General features: G+C 37.6%; 1 protein-coding gene across 5 annotated transcripts in view; it reads right to left on the bottom strand.

The window, feature by feature from the left end:
• The window catches only part of dnajc13 (DnaJ heat shock protein family (Hsp40) member C13), a 94,947-nt gene that overhangs the window by 27,747 nt on the left and 48,817 nt on the right, over positions 1-18,383 (bottom strand). For all 5 annotated transcript variants that reach the window (XR_001924773.2, XM_012965524.3, XM_002937734.5 and 2 more), the window contains 16 exons: positions 16,276-16,358; positions 11,319-11,472; positions 10,265-10,368; positions 10,007-10,166; positions 9,055-9,117; positions 7,232-7,333; positions 6,698-6,802; positions 6,122-6,324; positions 5,207-5,291; positions 4,786-4,940; positions 3,978-4,023; positions 3,125-3,279; positions 2,730-2,931; positions 1,232-1,347; positions 1,026-1,104; positions 701-836 (listed from right to left, as the gene is read on the bottom strand). Coding sequence is in view for 4 of the 5 variants with exons in the window: in XM_012965524.3 (XP_012820978.1) it covers positions 701-836; positions 1,026-1,104; positions 1,232-1,347; positions 2,730-2,931; positions 3,125-3,279; positions 3,978-4,023; positions 4,786-4,940; positions 5,207-5,291; positions 6,122-6,324; positions 6,698-6,802; positions 7,232-7,333; positions 9,055-9,117; positions 10,007-10,166; positions 10,265-10,368; positions 11,319-11,472; positions 16,276-16,358 (1,948 nt within the window). In the remaining variant the exon portion in view is untranslated. The remainder of the gene's footprint in view (positions 1-700; positions 837-1,025; positions 1,105-1,231; positions 1,348-2,729; positions 2,932-3,124; positions 3,280-3,977; positions 4,024-4,785; positions 4,941-5,206; positions 5,292-6,121; positions 6,325-6,697; positions 6,803-7,231; positions 7,334-9,054; positions 9,118-10,006; positions 10,167-10,264; positions 10,369-11,318; positions 11,473-16,275; positions 16,359-18,383) is intronic.

The raw sequence follows: 18,383 nt of genomic DNA, 5'->3' as shown, positions 1-18,383 counted from the left end.
TATGATTGACAGCTGGGATTTTTAAATGCATTTATAATGGGTTTGAATGTGTTAATATAAAAATGAATTTGGGTTTCATGTTTAATTTGAAAAGGACTTTTATTATACAGCTTTTCATGTCTGAGGGACAGGTCCACTTTAATTAAACAGCCCCCCCAGTTATACAATTATGTAAGGTGTGAGCGACTATATGGGCTTTACCAATAAACTGGTTTCCTACAAACTTGGCACCTAGTTACTATACAGGCTTAGTCTCAGAAATATAGATTGTTTTTGCTCGATGAATTTTCCCCTCCCCCCTTAAAATTGTTCTGCGGATGCCAATGACCACATATTCAGTTTATAGATTGCATTATATGAACATGTTTTCTAGTGATCAAAATCCTGTTTTCCACTTAAATAAAAATAGAAATACAAGTATACATGGTTATCATACTGCACAGCAAAAGGCATACAACATTCCACTGTGACAACCCAAAATCTCAATGTTAGGTGCCATAGCAATTGAAGTAAAAGCCCCATCAGTGGAACATATGGGATGTAGCAAAAGCTGGAAGGCCACAAGTTGGAAGTCCAAAACACAAAACCTAAAAAATATCGAACAATGCAATGTAATAACAATTACATAATGTAATTAATAATAATGGTTCAACCACTGTCATTTTGTGCAACAGGTAGGGTTTAAAAAGTAGTACATTACCTTCTTTGTGTCTGTTGAAAAGAATGCTCTGAGTCTTTAAAATTAAAATGATATTTTCAGGATCTGGACCATCCACAACCTTTTTTGACTTTGTGCACAGAAATTCATATGCTTTATTAACCTTTTCAAACATATCCTGAAGATGGAAATAATTAATTTTAGAGATTTATTTTTATTTCCTTTATTTACATAACACCACGCATGTTTTACAGTGCTTTACCCCCCTTCACCCCCCAGTCCGACCCTGCCTTTTAAATAAAACAGATAAATATTTTTTAAATGTGTGATTTTAGTTCTCTTTTGTAAAATATTTAACTTTACATACCCTTCCTTCTGGGTTTTTATCTGGGTGATATTTCTGAGCAAGCCTGAAGTAAGCTTTCCTTATCTTACTTTCATCATACCTGAAAAAAGAAACAAAAGTGATTCTATTAAATAAAGTGCAGAACAAAGGCAATTACTTTGCTTTGCCATGATAGCACTGTACAAATAAAAACATTTTATTCCAGCATTTTACACTTTTTCACTTACTGGCCTTGTCCTCGAGAAAGACCAAGGACCTCATAGGCATCATCTATAGACATTGTTGGGGGTTTTTTTTCTACCTCTTTTTTCCATGCTTCCAGTGTATCCTTTAGCAGTTTCACCTAATGGGATAAATCAGATCATTTAAAAGGATCATCATCTTTATTCTTTAAATTAAGGCATATTTTTTTGAAGTATAGTTTAATGTGATTAACCCTTATAGATAAGCAGACAGTTTTCTCTGAATTAGGTATTTTAACTCTGATTTTATAGGCGTTGTCTCACTACTTTAGATTTCAAGATTAATATTCTGTGCATTGTTGACTCCCACTCCAGCCACTTGCATGTGTTACATCCTAATTAGATAAAAAGCAGCTAAGAAGAAGCCACAAAAACATAGCTATCTTCAAGCCATCTATTAGCTTCAAAGCATTAGGCATTACTGTTTGCAAGGCTAATACAAGCCTGGAATAATCAGAATTCCTTTAGGTAAATGAAACAAATATGGGCCAAGTAGCAACAGCTTGGCACTGCCTGCATGAGCATGTGATTGGGTGTTATATGCAATTTCACGGTAGATATTTTTGTATACAGTAACAGCATTGCAGAACATGACAAATGTTTATTTTGCGTACAAAGAAGATGGGTGATCGCTCATGCAGGAAGTAAGCAAAATATTTCACTGATTAAGCTGTATCTAGTAAAAATAAGTCTAAAGCAACTGGACTTTTAGCTTAAAAAAGCTGTGTGTTTATAAAGCAAGAGGACTGCAAGAGGCCAAGCTTGATTCAAATGGCTGGGGGTTTTATGTAGATGTCCTCCCCTCCTGCCCCCACCTTGTGTGTGGCACTGCACTTGTTACCAAGGGCCAAATTTTAAATCTGTTGCTCAGTGCAATGCACAGCACCACAGCACAGACAGGGGAGAAATTGCCATGCCGAATGACCCTTATAGTGATATATTATATAATATATACGCACACACATTCCTTACAGCAAAACATCAATTTGCTTTAGACCAGGGGTCTCAAACTCGCGGCCCGCGGGCCATTTGCGGCCCTCGGTACAATATTTTGTGGCCCGCACCAACGCCGAATGAATGGATCGCCATTTTTATTGCGATTCAAGGGATAATGCAAGGCACGGCGGGCGGGAGCTGCTGATTGCGGAAATGACGTTATGCCATCATAACAGTTATTATGGGAAGACGTAAGGAGCTAATTGTGCACACAGAACGTCTTCCCATAATAACTGTTATGATGGCATAACGTCATTTCCGCAATCAGCAGCTTCCGACTTTTTTTTGTGAAATCCCTTATGCGGCCCAGCCTCATCCTGACTTTGCCTCCTGCGGCCCCCAGGTAAATTGAGTTTAAGACCCCTGCTTTAGACAATTGTAATAAGGAAAACTTATTTACTGCTGTTAAAAATTCAAAGATCTCAAAGCTAATGGTTATATTTTTCCAAAAAGCTGGTTACAATCTTACAACTGAAATAAAACTTACTGGATCCTTAATTGGCCAATCAGGAAACTTGAGAGTGTCACAGAAGTGTTTCAAGTAGTATATGTTGCAGAAGAGCTCATTCTCCAGCTGAGGATAATTGATAACGGGAATAGGGCAGTACTGATAAAGGGCTCGAGTGTTGCTCTGAAGGCGAGGGCTGAAGTCTGCCAAGTGTGCAGCAATTTTTTCTATCATGAGACGTCTGCAAATAAACAATTAGGCAAGAGATTATATCTGCAAAAGCAGCCATGGTGTGGATAGAAAATGTAGGTACTTTCTATATTTATACACTAAAAATTATTTAGCTTTCATCGTACAGAAGGATATTATTCTGTAATTCCCACTAGATGCAACTATTTAGAACAGAATCACTTGATGACACAAAAAAATCTTACCTCATCTCACTGCTCCATATAGCTTCAGGCGTGTCAAATTCTCCCAGGAAAATTTCAGAAAACTTTTCAGGTTCATAATTTTCCAGGTAGCATACCATAGCTTCAGGAAGGATATGGCCAAGAATGCTTCTTTGGAAAATGTCAGGCCCTTTACTCTAGGTAAAAAGTGTTTTTGTAATATTCAGTATTTTCAAAACTATCAACATATTTTAAACATACTGCAAACTTTAAAATAGTAATATATATCATTACATATTAATATGCACCAACAGATGTAGAAAAACAATTCTGTTGCTTAACATAAAAGTAATAGATCCATTGTCCCATTATTTTAGCAATCATTTGATAATTATTTTACGCAATGTCTATTAACTTTGTTATGCAGTAAGGATGTAGAGGTATGGGATTTATTATGCGGATTGCTTGGGTCATGAGGTGTTTTCAGATTAGGGGTCTTTTTTGTAATCCAATACTTCAAATCTGCTAAACAAACATTTAAACATAAATAAATCCAAAATTAAGGATATCTTAGTTACAATCAAGTACAATGTATTGTTTTATTATTACAGAGAAAAAGGAAATTAATTAAAAAAAATAGAATTATTTGCTAAAATGGCTAAGGGATTCCCTACCTCTATAAAGAAAAGTGTGCTAACCCAGTTGAACACTGGAAGAGCATAGCTACTCCTCTAAAAATCTTAACGGTAACACAGGACTGAATTTGATGTAGGCTCATACAAGTAAAGGACCACTGTTGGCTGCATCGTTCTACACAGCAGGTTTGGGTCTAGCAACAATGGTCTTAATATGATACAAGAAATGATTGACTGGATAGTGAAAGTGATGGTCTTACCTCTTCTGTCCTGAAAGCTTGTTTTGCATGAGTATGCTTCAAAAACCTAAAGCAATAATAGTGTTTAGTTGGATTAAGGCAGGTGGGGAATTATCTGGCATTTTCCTTTGTAAATTGCTACTGGACTTACTCAGTTAACTAGTAATATGTACTTTTGTACATATCATAATATCTGGTTGTAGGTGTTGAGGCATGCTTAGCACTACATCAACAATACATTTCAAGTCAGTGGTTTTATGTCAACTATAATGGCACAACCTGTCTTCCCCCAGTGGGCCTAGAAAAGTATCTTGGTACTCCAATAACTTCAACAGATGCCATTCCAGAGTCCTAACTGTACTCTTGCTGTGTCTTAAAGGTTCTGCCATCTGAGATCTTTGACCCACCTTTAAGCCCAATTAAACAATAGTAAAATATGGAAAAACATGGAATTTGATGCAAACTTGCTATCTTAAAATATAATAGAACACAATAAAGCTCATTCAAAAATGGAAATGCTGATGATCAAAGATAAGTAAAACCCTATAAAAAAAAAAAAAAAACTTGCTCCATTCCAACATCTTCGATCTCCAAAACTTAAACGGACTTTCCACTTAAATTTTGAGCTACAGAATTTGTAATACTTTTATTTTATGCTTTTTGCAATGATGGTCTATAGTTTTGACCTAGTTTTAAAATTCAGTATTTCTGTCTAGAAATAAAACAAGTCTTGTCAAAGAATACATTTCTCTTCAGGGCCATGATGTTGTCCTAGGGCAGCCCTTCTCTGTCTGTGCACGCGGTGCCATATTGCATGTTTCCATCTTACCTGGCTATAGGGAGCACGTTGGAACCAGTGTACATCATGATAAAGAAGAACACTCCAGTGAGATAGAAGCGAGGCAGCTGTGGATTGTCTTGCATGATGTGATAGAGTAATATGGAAACCTTCTCAACCAGGATGGGGTCAAACGTCAGCAAAAGCTGAGAAGTGAAATGGAAAAAAAATCTGCTTTCAAACAAAGCAAGCAGCTGGAGTAAGAGCAGCAAAAAAGGGAATTTTTTAAATGGCCAGTGGAAAAAAGTTTAGCAATTAGGAATATCACTAAACTTGTTTTCCGTTCAGAGTTAATGTCACTGAGTGCTAAATAAATACATGGAAGGAAACACCAAAAAAGATGAAAATATCAGCCCAAAATAAAAAAGAAAATGATTATCTCATTGCACTGCTAAATGACAGTGTTACTTACCTGCGTGATGTGTGGAAGGCAAGTGTTGTCTGTCAGCAGCCTCTTTACCTTTGGCAATGGTCTAATTATAGCATTATCCTGATCTCTAGAAAACAAAATATTAATATATGCTAGTAAGAACATTTTCTGTAAAATGTTTACTATTATGGCAGGGGAGGCTTGAGGTACACTGTGAATTATGTCTAATGTTTTTTTTTCACCTGGCTGTAAAAAAAAATGCTCCTCTAAGAAAATGGGGCTACTGGTTTGGAATAGAAAATTTCACATAATTACATTACATATACCATTTTAAAACCACTAAAAATGGCACAAGCTGAAATAAGGCCTCATTCTGTAATACAGCTGTTAACTTGAGCAAATGCTGTAACCAACATCAATCAGGTCTTTGCTTTAGAAGATAGCTCAAAGATAATTGCTGATTAGTTGCTATAATCAACTGCTGCTTGTTAATCAGTCTCTCTGTCTGCATTTTATGTAGCCACTAAAAAAAAAAGATAAAACAATAAGGGTAGGACAGATGGACTTTGGCACAGTGCTTAAACTCCACCAAATCTCCAAAAGCACCTGAAGTGTTTGTTTCACTGCACCTACTGACCTATGCACCTCTGTCTCTCTCACACACTCCCTCATAAGTCACATGGGAAATGTCTATGACCAGTCACAGCATTAATTATAATAATCTTTTCAAAGGAGTGAAATAGGGAGACATTTGTAGAAAACATTCCAACACGTTTCCATCTGTGGGTTCTAGAGCCCATATATTTTGTCTACAAGAATTTAAAAAAATTCTGACCAGTTGCAAAGAGTAATATATCATAAGACTTTCTAAGATTTTCTGTAAACATGTATTTACCCATTCTTAATGGTTAAGCTGTATGCTGCCCTTTAAAATAAATGGGGATAACCATTGTTTACCTGCTGGGAAAGTAACTGCACATGGTGATGAGCATATTCAATATCAGTGTAGCGAGATCTGTCTCATTCAATACAGCTTGACCAGCTGCCAACAAACACCATTTCAGCTGAGGTATTACTTGAAGAGGTCTCCAACCATCCATTCCCTGGGCCCAGCAGCGTGTTTTTGGGCTGAGTATTCCCTTGTTCCAGAACTCTTGCATCTAATAAACAACTGTATATTAATTATGTGTTTGGCAAGTACTTGTTCACGTGCAGCTTTATAGGAAATAGGGATCTCCTAAATCACTATTTTAATTTTAAATGTCCAGGGAAAACCAAATACAAACCCTAAAAGTCATGTGACTTTTAAGCTTTTGGCTACTTAAAGTTTGTTTACAATTGAGGCCATTTTTCTCAAATCTGAAGATGGAAATGAGGATTTGGATTTGGGTTAGTATTTGGACCACTGGACGAAAAGATAGGAAAAAGCAACCACGCTGGGATAACTGATGGTCAATGACCAAGTATACTATTCACAAAATGCAAAAAAAAAAATCAAATTAAAAAAAAAAAAAAAAACATCCCAGTATCTACCTCAACAAAACTGTATGGTCCACTCCTTTCCTTGTCTGCATTACCAAAATACCACTCTTTTTCACTTTCTCGTTTCATATCAGGAGCAGCTTCTATAACATTGCTCTGTAACAAAAAAAAAATAAATTAAAAAGAATAAAACGATAACATTTTAATAGCAAAAGTCACATAGTGCAAAGGCTGTGAAAAATCTGTTCCACTGAACAGAGGCTGCAAATTAAAAAAAGGATCATTTTTATAGCAACAAGCTTAGGCAAATCATCTTTTTCTCAATTGTGATGCAGATGTGGCAATATCCACCCGAACATTCCTTTTGATCTTAGAAAGCATTTAATTTTATCAAGTTTAGTGCATCTTATAGAAAAGAACAGTATTTATAATATGGCTCTTCATTCACTTTCCTCTGTTATGCTACATAATGTAAAGGAATGCATATCAATACTATGTGCATTGTTAAGTCCAGCTATATACTGCTGCACAAAAAAGCTATATGCTATTAGCCCCAAAAGTCAATTATGTCAGATAAACACATACTTGTAGTGGTACAGTGGCTCGGCTGGTGTGAAGATGTGCCAATGTGAGAAGGTCGACCAGGATCCTTATACCATTGGAGTCCATAATATCTTTTACATTTTTCTAAAGAGAACAAGAATACATTATTGATAGCTTTTCAGTACAGTCATATTTGTCAAATATATTCATTTCTAGTGACAGTTGCCTGTTAGGAATGTTTGTCAATTACTTTTGTGTTTTCCCATGATCAGAATGCAACTCCAATTGTCTGATATATATATATAAAAGCATCTCTTCTTATACATGTTTTTTGCCCTTCAAATAGTGCAATATATATGAATCGCCACTGTGAGCATATGTGAATTTGGTGGGACACTATAGATATCCACATCATCTTGCATATGTCATATAACGTGTGCCTCACAGAGAATATAAAAATTTGGTCAGTCCCCACTAACATAATGTTAGAGACACATAGGGGTTGAGTCTGAATTCTGGACTTAGGAAAGTACGCTTAAGAAAAAATCGTATCAAATACAAAAATTTCGGATTGCATCGTGGTCACACAAAAATATTGCGGTACAATCCGAAAGTTCAGAAATTTTCGTATCCGAACAATCGTAAAAGGCACGAAAAACTTTCTGACTTCGAACCTTCTGTGCATGTTTTTGGAAGACCCCCATAGGACTCAATGGCACTCTGCAGCTCCAACCTGGACAAAAGAAAGTCACGATACCGAAGCTTGAATGAATCCGAAACTTTCGTACTCGGCACAACAAATACGATTTTGTTGCACAAATTGTCGTGAAGTATGAAAAAGTCACGCAAATTAACGAAAATACGCACAGTTCCAATAGTCAGAAAAAATAAAAATTTTTAGTATTTGGACTAATTCGTACTTTGATAAATGTGCCCCAAAATGTTAAAGATAAAAGAAAACATGGTCATAAAAGCCATTAATATATAATCACAAAAATATCCAAGATAGCGAATAATTATTTAATCACAAATTTTAAATACTTTGGAAGCTACTTCTACAAATTATATAGTTTTGGATAACCACACATGCTAGTAAGCATATGGTAATCAAAACTGTGTGTGAAAATCATATATGAAAATTCAAGAGCATTTCCAGCACTAAGACAAACATTCTTCTGGTTTAATTCCAGTAAATTCAGAGATCGTGAATAAACGAGACCCAGTACACACCATAAGTAACTTCCATGTTAGGCCAATGCGATTCTCAGCCGGTGGATAAACACAGGTTGAGAATCAGCCCCTATGCTTGAATCAGCACTCTTCTGTGCCTGTACCTGGAACCACCACGTCGGTTTGTAGGCACACAGAGCAGAGTATGCATTAAGGCAACGAAATCTGCTCTGTGTGCCTGCACATGGGCTGACAAGGTGGTTACATGTACAGACAACAGAGAATGCTGATTTTGAGTTATCCGCAGGCTTAGCTCAGTGTGCCCTTGGCCTTTAAGTTTATTATGGCATAGCAAAAGAAACCATGTTCGGGGGCCAACATCTCCCCTTCCTCCCAGCTGATCCCCCCCTCCCCAAAACATTATTTGTTTTGGTATAGCATAATAAACACTAAACAGCAGTTATTTTTGGTGTGTGCTGCCCCCCCCCCCCCCCCCTTCATTATCCATTGCTGTGTATGCAAGTCTCATGTAATGGACAAGACAGGAACCACTTGATATTATTTTCAAGTATTGCCAACTATGTGCAGTAAGCATTTACATCTGCAGAAAGAAGTCGTAGAAACCAGGATGAAACTGTAATATTCAATATGCTGTATATTTACAACAAAGAAAAACCTGCATAAAGAGCACTTACCTTATTAAGAATCAGTTTATTCAGGAATAAAATAAGCCTGTCCCTCTCCAGTCTATCTGTGCACTGTGGTGGAAAAGGAAACACAGAAATATTTATTTATAGATTGTCCTTGCTGACTTTAGGAAACCATCAGAAATGATTACAGCACAAACATAAAAGAAAAAAGGATTCATCGCTAATAACAAAATCAAATACACAGGGGGAAGTGAACAAGTATTACCTATTAAGGTGATGGTGTCCCTTAAATCTCTTATAAGCAACAGATGCAGCAAATGCATACGAAACCTGCATTAAACCTTTTTTTATTATATTACATTTTAATAAAACTGATGCTGATCTCTGGTATTTTTGGCAGTTACTTGCCCTGGATCAATTCTTATTTTATTTGAATTAGAAGCAATTAAAGGCACCCGGCAATTAGTGCTTTAAAATATATGCTGGCATACATGGGTAGTAATGTTTGGCTGGAAGCCACAAGCTTTGACAATCAATATTGCCTATGTGTAATAGTCCTTCATTGTGTGGACAATGTCAACTACTTTGGATCTAGAAACCAAGTGTAACCAGGTATGTAACCTGTTAATGTATTATCATCAAGTATTTATTAAGCACCAACATATTCCGAAGCTTTATAATAAATGTGTGTATTCATTACATTTAAACATATAAATTTACATGCAAAGCAGACAATAACCAATATAAGAGCTAAAGAGGGTCCAGCCGAAAAGAGCTTACAATTCTGTTATTTAATTTAGATCAGAAATTGTTTCATGGTATAGATTATTGTTTATTATTAATACTGAAGACAGTATGTCAAATCTTTCATCAGATGCCTTGTTTTGCAAAAGGCAGAAAAAATATGCATATCATATTCAGCATCATCAACATCAACAATACAATGCAGACTGAGATAACGTGATGTTTTTCTAATATTTATCAAAGTAATTCTCACCCTTTCTAGCATTCCAACTATATACTTAGTGTCTCCAAAGGGTCCAATTTCCTCATGGCACCTCCCATATACAATACTCAGGGCTTGTAAGCATAGACACTTCATGTTCACTTTGGGAGTAAGGAGAAAACGGTGATAGAGTTCATTGAAGAATTCATACCTATGGTGAGGAAAATATAAAAACATTTTTGGGTAACCAAATAATATTCAAAATAAAGAGTACAAAAGGCAAAAATTGTGATGGACACAACTGCTTACGATTGTTTTATTGCTGCATTTTCCTCATTTTCATCCTCTTCCAAAAGTAACCGGAGATAGTAGTCTCCTATTTTAATCTCTTCAGATAGACAATCATATTTCACCTAGGCAAAATGGAGCAAGATTTTACAAGCATATATGTTAAACTGTGCCATTAAAACTTGTGCGGGAATTTAATTTAAGCTGCCTGATAAAAGCTGCCCAACTGGCCCCCCTAGCAGAGTTGGCAACTTATCCCCTTGTGTATGGTGCCTGCCAATTGTAACTGATATGTGTCCAAAAATCAGCCAGATATTGATAGGATGGGTTTGAAACCATTTTAGCTTTTAAGGGTTTAAGCACAAATGCGTCTTCTCCTAATGGATAACCATAGACCCTTGTTGGCCTAGTGGCCAAGACCCTTGTTTGGCTCATCATGCAGGTCAGAGCAAGGCCAAATAACACTGAAATCCAAGGAAATGCGACATGGCCTAGTACCCCGACAGCCTTTCTCCTGCACCTGCAACCAAACCCTGCGACCACTGCTACGCTAACTCCCCATCGACTGTCACTCACTTGTTTCCTACTGGTCTGCCTGAGGTATTTAACTTCACTCAGAAATGTGCCCCCACCTCCTACAGCTGCCCCTTACCACCCCCTGTTGACCACTAGCTTCAACCCTGACGTGGGTGGTCACATAGACTAAAGAGAACCTCGCTAGTGCTTTTACAAGTAATATTCTATTTCATTTTATGCTACTTCAGAAGCAAGCAAATCGGGGCAATTTTGTAGGCTACAACAGATGTTCTAATGTTTTCATTAGAAGTTTAAATTGTAAACTGTAATGTTAAAAAACTGATCACCAACAAAAACATTTAAAATCAGTGGAATGACTGGGAAAAATACTGATATAGAACAACAATACATCTTACGTGTATTGTATAAATTAATTGTGAATATATGTTATTGTAGATGACCGATAAAGAAATAGTTCTTGCAAAGAATCTGTATACTGTATGTTTCAAAATGTATAGTTAAAAGCAGAGATACTATGCAATATTAAAGATAAAAATACCTCAAACTCCTGGTGGTTCCAAGAAATTACTGTGGAGCTTCCGAGCTCCCTATCAACATTAAAAGCTCTCATTTCTGCTTCAAGGGTGTCCCTTAACTCTTCTCTGGTTTTGAAGTTCCAGATCAAGTTTGAACGAGCATGGTCCTGGTGAAATCTAATAAGGAAAGTAAATTGTAGATTTCCCACAGGATGCAGACAAAAACACTGTTTATGCAAGGTGTACATTACCTTGAAAAAGACAAAAAGTGCCTAAACTTTGTACTACATATTACACCACTAGCTGTGTGCTGAATGTCTTATTGAAATGACAAACTAGGTTGTTTTTCCACAAACACAGAATAAGTAAAGTCTTTAAAGGACAAGGAAAGGCTAAGTCACTTGGGTGTGCCAAAATGTTAGGCCCCCCCAAGTGACTTAAATCGCTTACTTTGTACCCCGGCTGGTGCCCCTGTTAGGAGAAAACAGCACCAGCCCAGGGTACCTGTAGCGAGCACTTCCGCCTTCGTTCTGGAAGGACTAAACGACAGGCGCATGCACAGTAGAGTGAAAAGCCGACTTCTCTGCGCGAAGACGGAAGGAGGAAGCGCTGCAGCTACCCCGGGCTGGTGCGGTTTTCTCCTAACAGGGGCACCAGCCCGGGATAGAAGGTAAGCGATTTAAGTCACTTGGGGGTGCCTAACATTTTGGCACCCCCAAGTGACTTTGCCTTTCCTTCTCCTTTAATATGGATGGACAGAAAATAGCCCCAGAACATAAACCTAGATAGCAAAAGTTGTTTACAGAAAATATAAATTTTGTATGTGCTTCTACATGATTCTGTTGTTGGAACCATTTAGATCAGTGATCCCCAACTGGTGGCTTGTAAGCGACATGTTGCTCCCAGTGGCCTTAAAGTAGGTGCTTAGTTTTGAATTCTTGGCTTGGATGCAAGTTTTGGTTCCATAAGTCTTTTTACATTTGAATGTGGCTAACAGGTAAAAAAGGTTTGGGACCCCTGATTTAGATAGTTGGCATCTTTAGTCTTAATGATGTGCTTTGCTGGGTGCCATTCAGAACAAAAAAGTAACTGTATAAAAAAGCGATTGAGAACACCATCAGTAGAGCTATTATCATAAAACAGTGGGAGAAAAACTTTTGTTTTATTGAGGCACTGGAAGGGTCATCATAATTTATTAATATTCAAAAAAAATCGTTTCAGTTGGCTGGAAAGGAAGAAAGCAGGTGATGTCCTCATATACAGATATTTTCAGGACATACTAGACATTTAGTATTCTTATAAAATTCTAATATAACTTGCTCGAAGCGGTCACACTCACCAGAAGCCTTATATATTTATGTTTGATTATCTTAATAACTAGTTCTATTACTTTATTTTTAGGGGATTCTGGGAATACGAGCCTCTGAATCTGAAGCTGTATCTTTTTGTTCTGGAATGGACACCAGCCATTTTTAATTTAAATGTTTATCTTGTAGTTGGATGTCTCCAAAACAATGAATTAACACAGCACACTGGCATTATGAGATTACCACAGTAAAAATAAATGTTTCATAGTCTACAGATAAAAGCAATGCTCCAGGGGAGGGAATGAAAAGAAAGATTACAACATTGAGCCTGAGGAAAAATCTGCTTTATTTATATTGCTAGGTGCTACTAATATTGGCAACCAAAGAGTGTTTAAAGGAGAAGGAAAGGCTAATAAAGAGTTAATCTCAAGCTGCAGACATACCTTCAGTTCTCTCAATAGTGCCTTAAGTCTCCCCATATTTCACCTGTTCAGATGATCAGAAGCCAAACAGGAAGAAAAAACGCTGAGCTGTGTAAAGAAAGTTCCCATAATGCCTCGCTCCTGCACAGACACCCAGACCAAGTGAACATGCTCAGTTAGTAAGACTATGAGTCAGCTTCCTGCTGATTGGCTCAGATCCACATTCCTAAGGGGGGGGGGGAGTGAGTTCTTAGCATTCTTGAGGGAGGGGGGAGCAGAAGAGGGGAGAGAGCTGTGTCTCTGGCACAGGAATTACAGACACAACAAATCTTTTGACAGAGAAGTCAGTGCAGTGTTTCTGTGAGTGCTTATGACTGTATTTACATAGACCTTTCTGATAAAGCTTACTTAGTTTTTACCTTTCTTTCTCCTTTAAAAGCTCAGGCTGGAGAGAAAAAGTATACAAAGGCAAACAGCTAAAAGAAAGAATACCACTGTCTTTGCCATATTAAAAGTTGATTATAAGGTAATCAATCATGTAAAAGTGAAAGGAAAACTTTCTAATACATAGTTACATAGGGTTGAAAAAAAGACCAGAGTCCATTGAGTTCAACCCATCCAAGTAAACCCAGCACACACAACCTATACTTACCAATCTATATTATCACATACATAAACTATATATACAACCAGATGGGGTTTTTTGCCTTCCTCTGGATCAACTAGAAGTTAGGCAGGTATACAGTGGAGGAAATAATTATTTGACCCCTCACTGATTTTGTAAGTTTGTCCAATGACAAAGAAATGAAAAGTCTCAGAACAGTATCATTTCAATGGTAGGTTTATTTTAACAGTGGCAGATAGCACATCAAAAGGAAAATCGAAAAAATAACTTTAAATAAAAGATAGCAACTGATTTGCATTTCATTGAGTGAAATAAGTTTTTGAACCCTCTAACAAAAAAAGACTTAATACTTAGTGGAAAAACCCTTGTTTGCATGCACAGAGGTCAAACGTTTCTTGTAATTGATGACCAAGTTTGCGCACATTTTAGGAGGAATGTTGGTCCACTCCTCTTTGCAGATCATCTCTAAATCCCTAAGGTTTCGAGGCTGTCTCTGTGCAACTCTGAGCTTGAGCTCCCTCCATAGGTTTTCTATTGGATTAAGGTCCGGAGACTGACTAGGCCACTCCATGACCTTAATGTGCTTCTTCTTGAGCCACTCCTTTGTTGCCTTTGCTGTATGTTTTGGGTCATTGTCGTGCTGGAACACCCATCCACGACCCATTTTCAGTTTCCTGGCAGAGGGAAGGAGGTTGTCGTTCAGGATTTCACGATATATGGCTCCGTCCATTTTCCCGTTAATGCGAATAAGTTGTCCTGTGCCCTTAGCAGAAAAACACCCCCAAAGCAAAATGTTTCCACCCCCATGCTTGACGGTGGGGACGGTGTTTTGGGGGTCATAGGCAGCATTTTTCTTCCTCCAAACACAGCGAGTTGAGTTAATGCCAAATAGCTCTATTTTGGTCTCATCAGACCACAGCACCTTCTCCCAGTCACTCACAGAATCATTCAGGTGTTCATTGGCAAACTTCAGACGGGCCTGCACATGTTCCTTCTTGAGCAGGGGGACCTTGCGAGCCCTGCGGGATTTTAATCCATTGCGGTGTAATGTGTTTCCAATGGTTTTCTTGGTGACTGTGGTCCCTGCTAATTTGAGGTCATTAACTAACTCCTCCCGTGTAGTTCTAGGATGCTTTTTCACCTTTCTCAGAATCATTGACACCCCACGAGGTGAGATCTTGCGTGGAGCCCCAGAGCGAGGTCGATTGATGGTCATTTTGTGCTCCTTCCATTTTCGAACAATCGCACCAACAGTTGTCACCTTCTCTCCCAGCTTCTTGCTAATGGTTTTGTAGCCCATTCCAGCCTTGTGCAGGTCTACAATTTTGTCTCTGACATCCTTGGACAGCTCTTTGGTCTTTCCCATGTTGGAGAGTTTGGAGTCTGCTTGATTGATTGATTCTGTGGACAGGTGTCTTTTATACAGGTGACTAGTTAAGACAGGTGTCCTTAATGAGGTTGACTAATTGAGTAGAAGTGTCTAACCACTCTGTGGGAGCCAGAACTCTTAATGGTTGGTAGGGGTTCAAAAACTTATTTCACTCAATGAAATGCAAATCAGTTGCTATCTTTTATTTAAAGTTATTTTTTCGATTTTCCTTTTGATGTGCTATCTGCCACTGTTAAAATAAACCTACCATTGAAATGATACTATTCTGAGACTTTTCATTTCTTTGTCATTGGACAAACTTACAAAATCAGTGAGGGGTCAAATAATTATTTCCTCCACTGTATAGAGGCATTTTGGTTGATCATGATGGACATATGTCTTTTTTCAACCCAACTTACTATGTTACTATGTAACCACTAATACTAACTATAGATATTAGTGTCACAATAGATGTGAAAGATTTAGAATAGAATAGATTTGTCGCAGGTGACTATTTACGCCGATATGTCATCCCACAGGCTAGAATGTAAATCACCGTTGGGATGGCATACGCGGCGCCGAAAACACTGAAGTTTCCTCTCATGGCAACTTCAGTGATTTCAGCAAATCAGCGCGCAGCGACTAATCTCCCTGTCTCTCACAGCCCTAAATTGTTTACTATTCCTTTAAAAGTGCTGTTCACTTAAAGTTGCTTGTGATAATCTTAATCTCCTATATGGACAAAAAAATACAGATAACAGGCTTGACTTAGGCTAGTGTCACACGGCAGATTCTGGGGCCTAAGGTTAAGCGCAGGCCGAGAATCTGCCCTTCGCTTTAAAAATTTGCAAGTTGTGCCTGCACCCAGAAGCACTGTTTTGGTCCGGGAGCAGGCAGACACAGCATATTTCAGCCTGAAACTGCATACTCGAGCAGTTTTTGGCTGAAATACGCTGGGTGCGCCAGCACCTGGGCCGAAGCAATGCTTCCGCTTGCAAGCACAACTTGCAGATTTTTTAAAGCCTAGGAACAAATACTTAGCCAGCGCATAAATGCAGGCTGAAAATCTGCTCCATGTGGAACTAGCCTAAGTGGACACCAAAATACAGATAACATGCTTGACTTAAAATACTGTAACTAAAAAGAGCAAACAAAGCTTTACAGATCTTAAAGATTTGAATGAAATGCAACCAACAAAGGATCATTAAACAGATCTGTCTCTTGAATAAAATTAAAAGTTGATACTAATAACTTTACCGATAATAGAAAAGGTCCCAATTCAATTCTATCTTTATTCTTTGCCGCCTTTTTCGGAGGATGACAGGCTTTTGGGCAGTATTCTGTAAAGAAAGTAGCAAGACAACTAATGACAGATAAGGCAATATATACCTTGGAAACCTAAAAAAAAATATCATTTCTGGATACAAACTCTTCAGAACCTTTCAACTAAGAGTCTGAACAGTGTTAATGGCTTATATGGTTTGAATATTGATGTTATGTGGAGGTATTTGGGGGATTATGATGAACTCATTATCTCAAATGGAAGTTAATTGGGAGTCCATATGAAGTTTTTCTCTCTATGGGTCTTTGCAATGTATTTGTCATACTGTCGGAGAAAGAGAGAGAAAAAGCCTGGAAAGTCTCAATCTGAATCTGCACAATTGTGTCACTGTTACATAAAAGTAACATATTGTGCTTCCTACTTCATATGTAGGCAAAATAGCTTTGGCACATTTCAGGGCTCATGTTATTCAATTAGTACCTGCATGAAAACATTTACATGTCCTGAGTGGTGCCAAGCTATATTGCATACGTGTTAATTGTTCTTGTTGCACCTGGGCGCTTTTTGGTTTTCTGGAGTGTGCCACTTGCAATTAGTTCTTCCCTGTAACTATTACCCACTGCCGAATGAATAACTTCTAAGAAAAGCATTGCTAAATTATTTAGTCTCTAACGACTCAAAAAACTTTCATTCTGTCCCTTTTTAAAGCTTTTCGAGGGTCACCTTGGTTGTGTTTGTCTAATATTTTCCATTTCACAATAAATACTATCAATGCTACTTCCTAAGTGATGAGAATAGTTTTTATGAATTTAGAGCCCTGTGTAATGAATCAATAGATTTTCATCTAATCATGTTCCAGTTGAGCCACTTAAAGTTGAATACTTTAGCCCTAACTTCACTCCTAAGGTCTGTGGAGAGTTCATGATACAGTTGATAAGGGTCATGTTAGAGGCATGCCTAAACCTTGTGTAAAGGTGACCATTGGTTGAGGGAAAGATCGTTTGTTTTCTCTGCTAACGTTAAGAGCTGAATCATCACATATGCAGGTAGAAACAAAAGAATTCTACCTCCATCTGACGATTCAGCATTAACGATTTGCCGATGTTCAGGCCGCTTCAAAGGCGAATAATAAAAATTTTTCGATCCTGTTCAATTGGCATGTTCAGTATTCAAGGCTTTTGCAGATATTGGTTGCCTCGTCTCCCACCATACATGCACTGAATATCATACAAAACCTTGTTAATATTATAATATTGATGCGTGTATGGCCACCTTAAGTGTGGTGAAAAAATACCACATAAAAATTTGTTCCATTTAAAGGCATGTGTAACATGAAACTTACAGTGCATTAGTGACACTAAAACATTTTGTTTCAAACAAGGATATCCATGAGGTGTGGCCAGCCAATAACTACTGAAATACAATTCTTATGTTACTCTAACAGAGATGGCTAGGGGATGCTGGGAGTTTCAGCATCCCCTTCAACATCAGTGGCAAGGTGTCAGCTTGCACATCTTCTGTTTTATAATATATTGGCCAAACGGATTACAAGCCATTGCAAATATTTTTTCGATACAACTAACATATTTACTGGAAAATTCATGCAAGACATATTCATATACATTTGTTAGCTTGATAAAGTCAGTGTAATAGAAGTAAACATTTGTCTTTATGAAGTCAATGCTCATTTTATCATTATTCATTTGATTTAGTAATTAGCTACACTAGACTAAGCAAGTAGCTTTAAACTTTGCTCAGCTAGGGATACCTAAGGCAGGTATTCTACATATTCCAGGAAATGTAATTGTTAGATTGTTTTCATGCATCTTTAGTTCTTTTACTAGTGAGGAGAGACTGACCCAATGGTGGACTGGAAAGAGCATTTGGATCCAAAAAAAAGTCCCAAATCTTAGACTTTATAAAGCTAACATTACAGTTATGTTGCAGCAGACACAACCACAGAAAGCCCACATTTGCCAGGTTCCATAGACAGTTTTAGTGAGAAGTGAAATGCCACAAACCTTTGCACCATGCATTTTCTAATTACACATACTACCAACCTAATTAAACCAAACACTGGGAA

The sequence above is a fragment of the Xenopus tropicalis genome, chromosome 6, assembly GCF_000004195.4.
Source record: "Xenopus tropicalis strain Nigerian chromosome 6, UCB_Xtro_10.0, whole genome shotgun sequence".
Classification (NCBI taxonomy): Eukaryota; Metazoa; Chordata; class Amphibia; order Anura; family Pipidae; genus Xenopus; species Xenopus tropicalis.
This window is presented reverse-complemented; position numbering and strand designations above follow the sequence as displayed.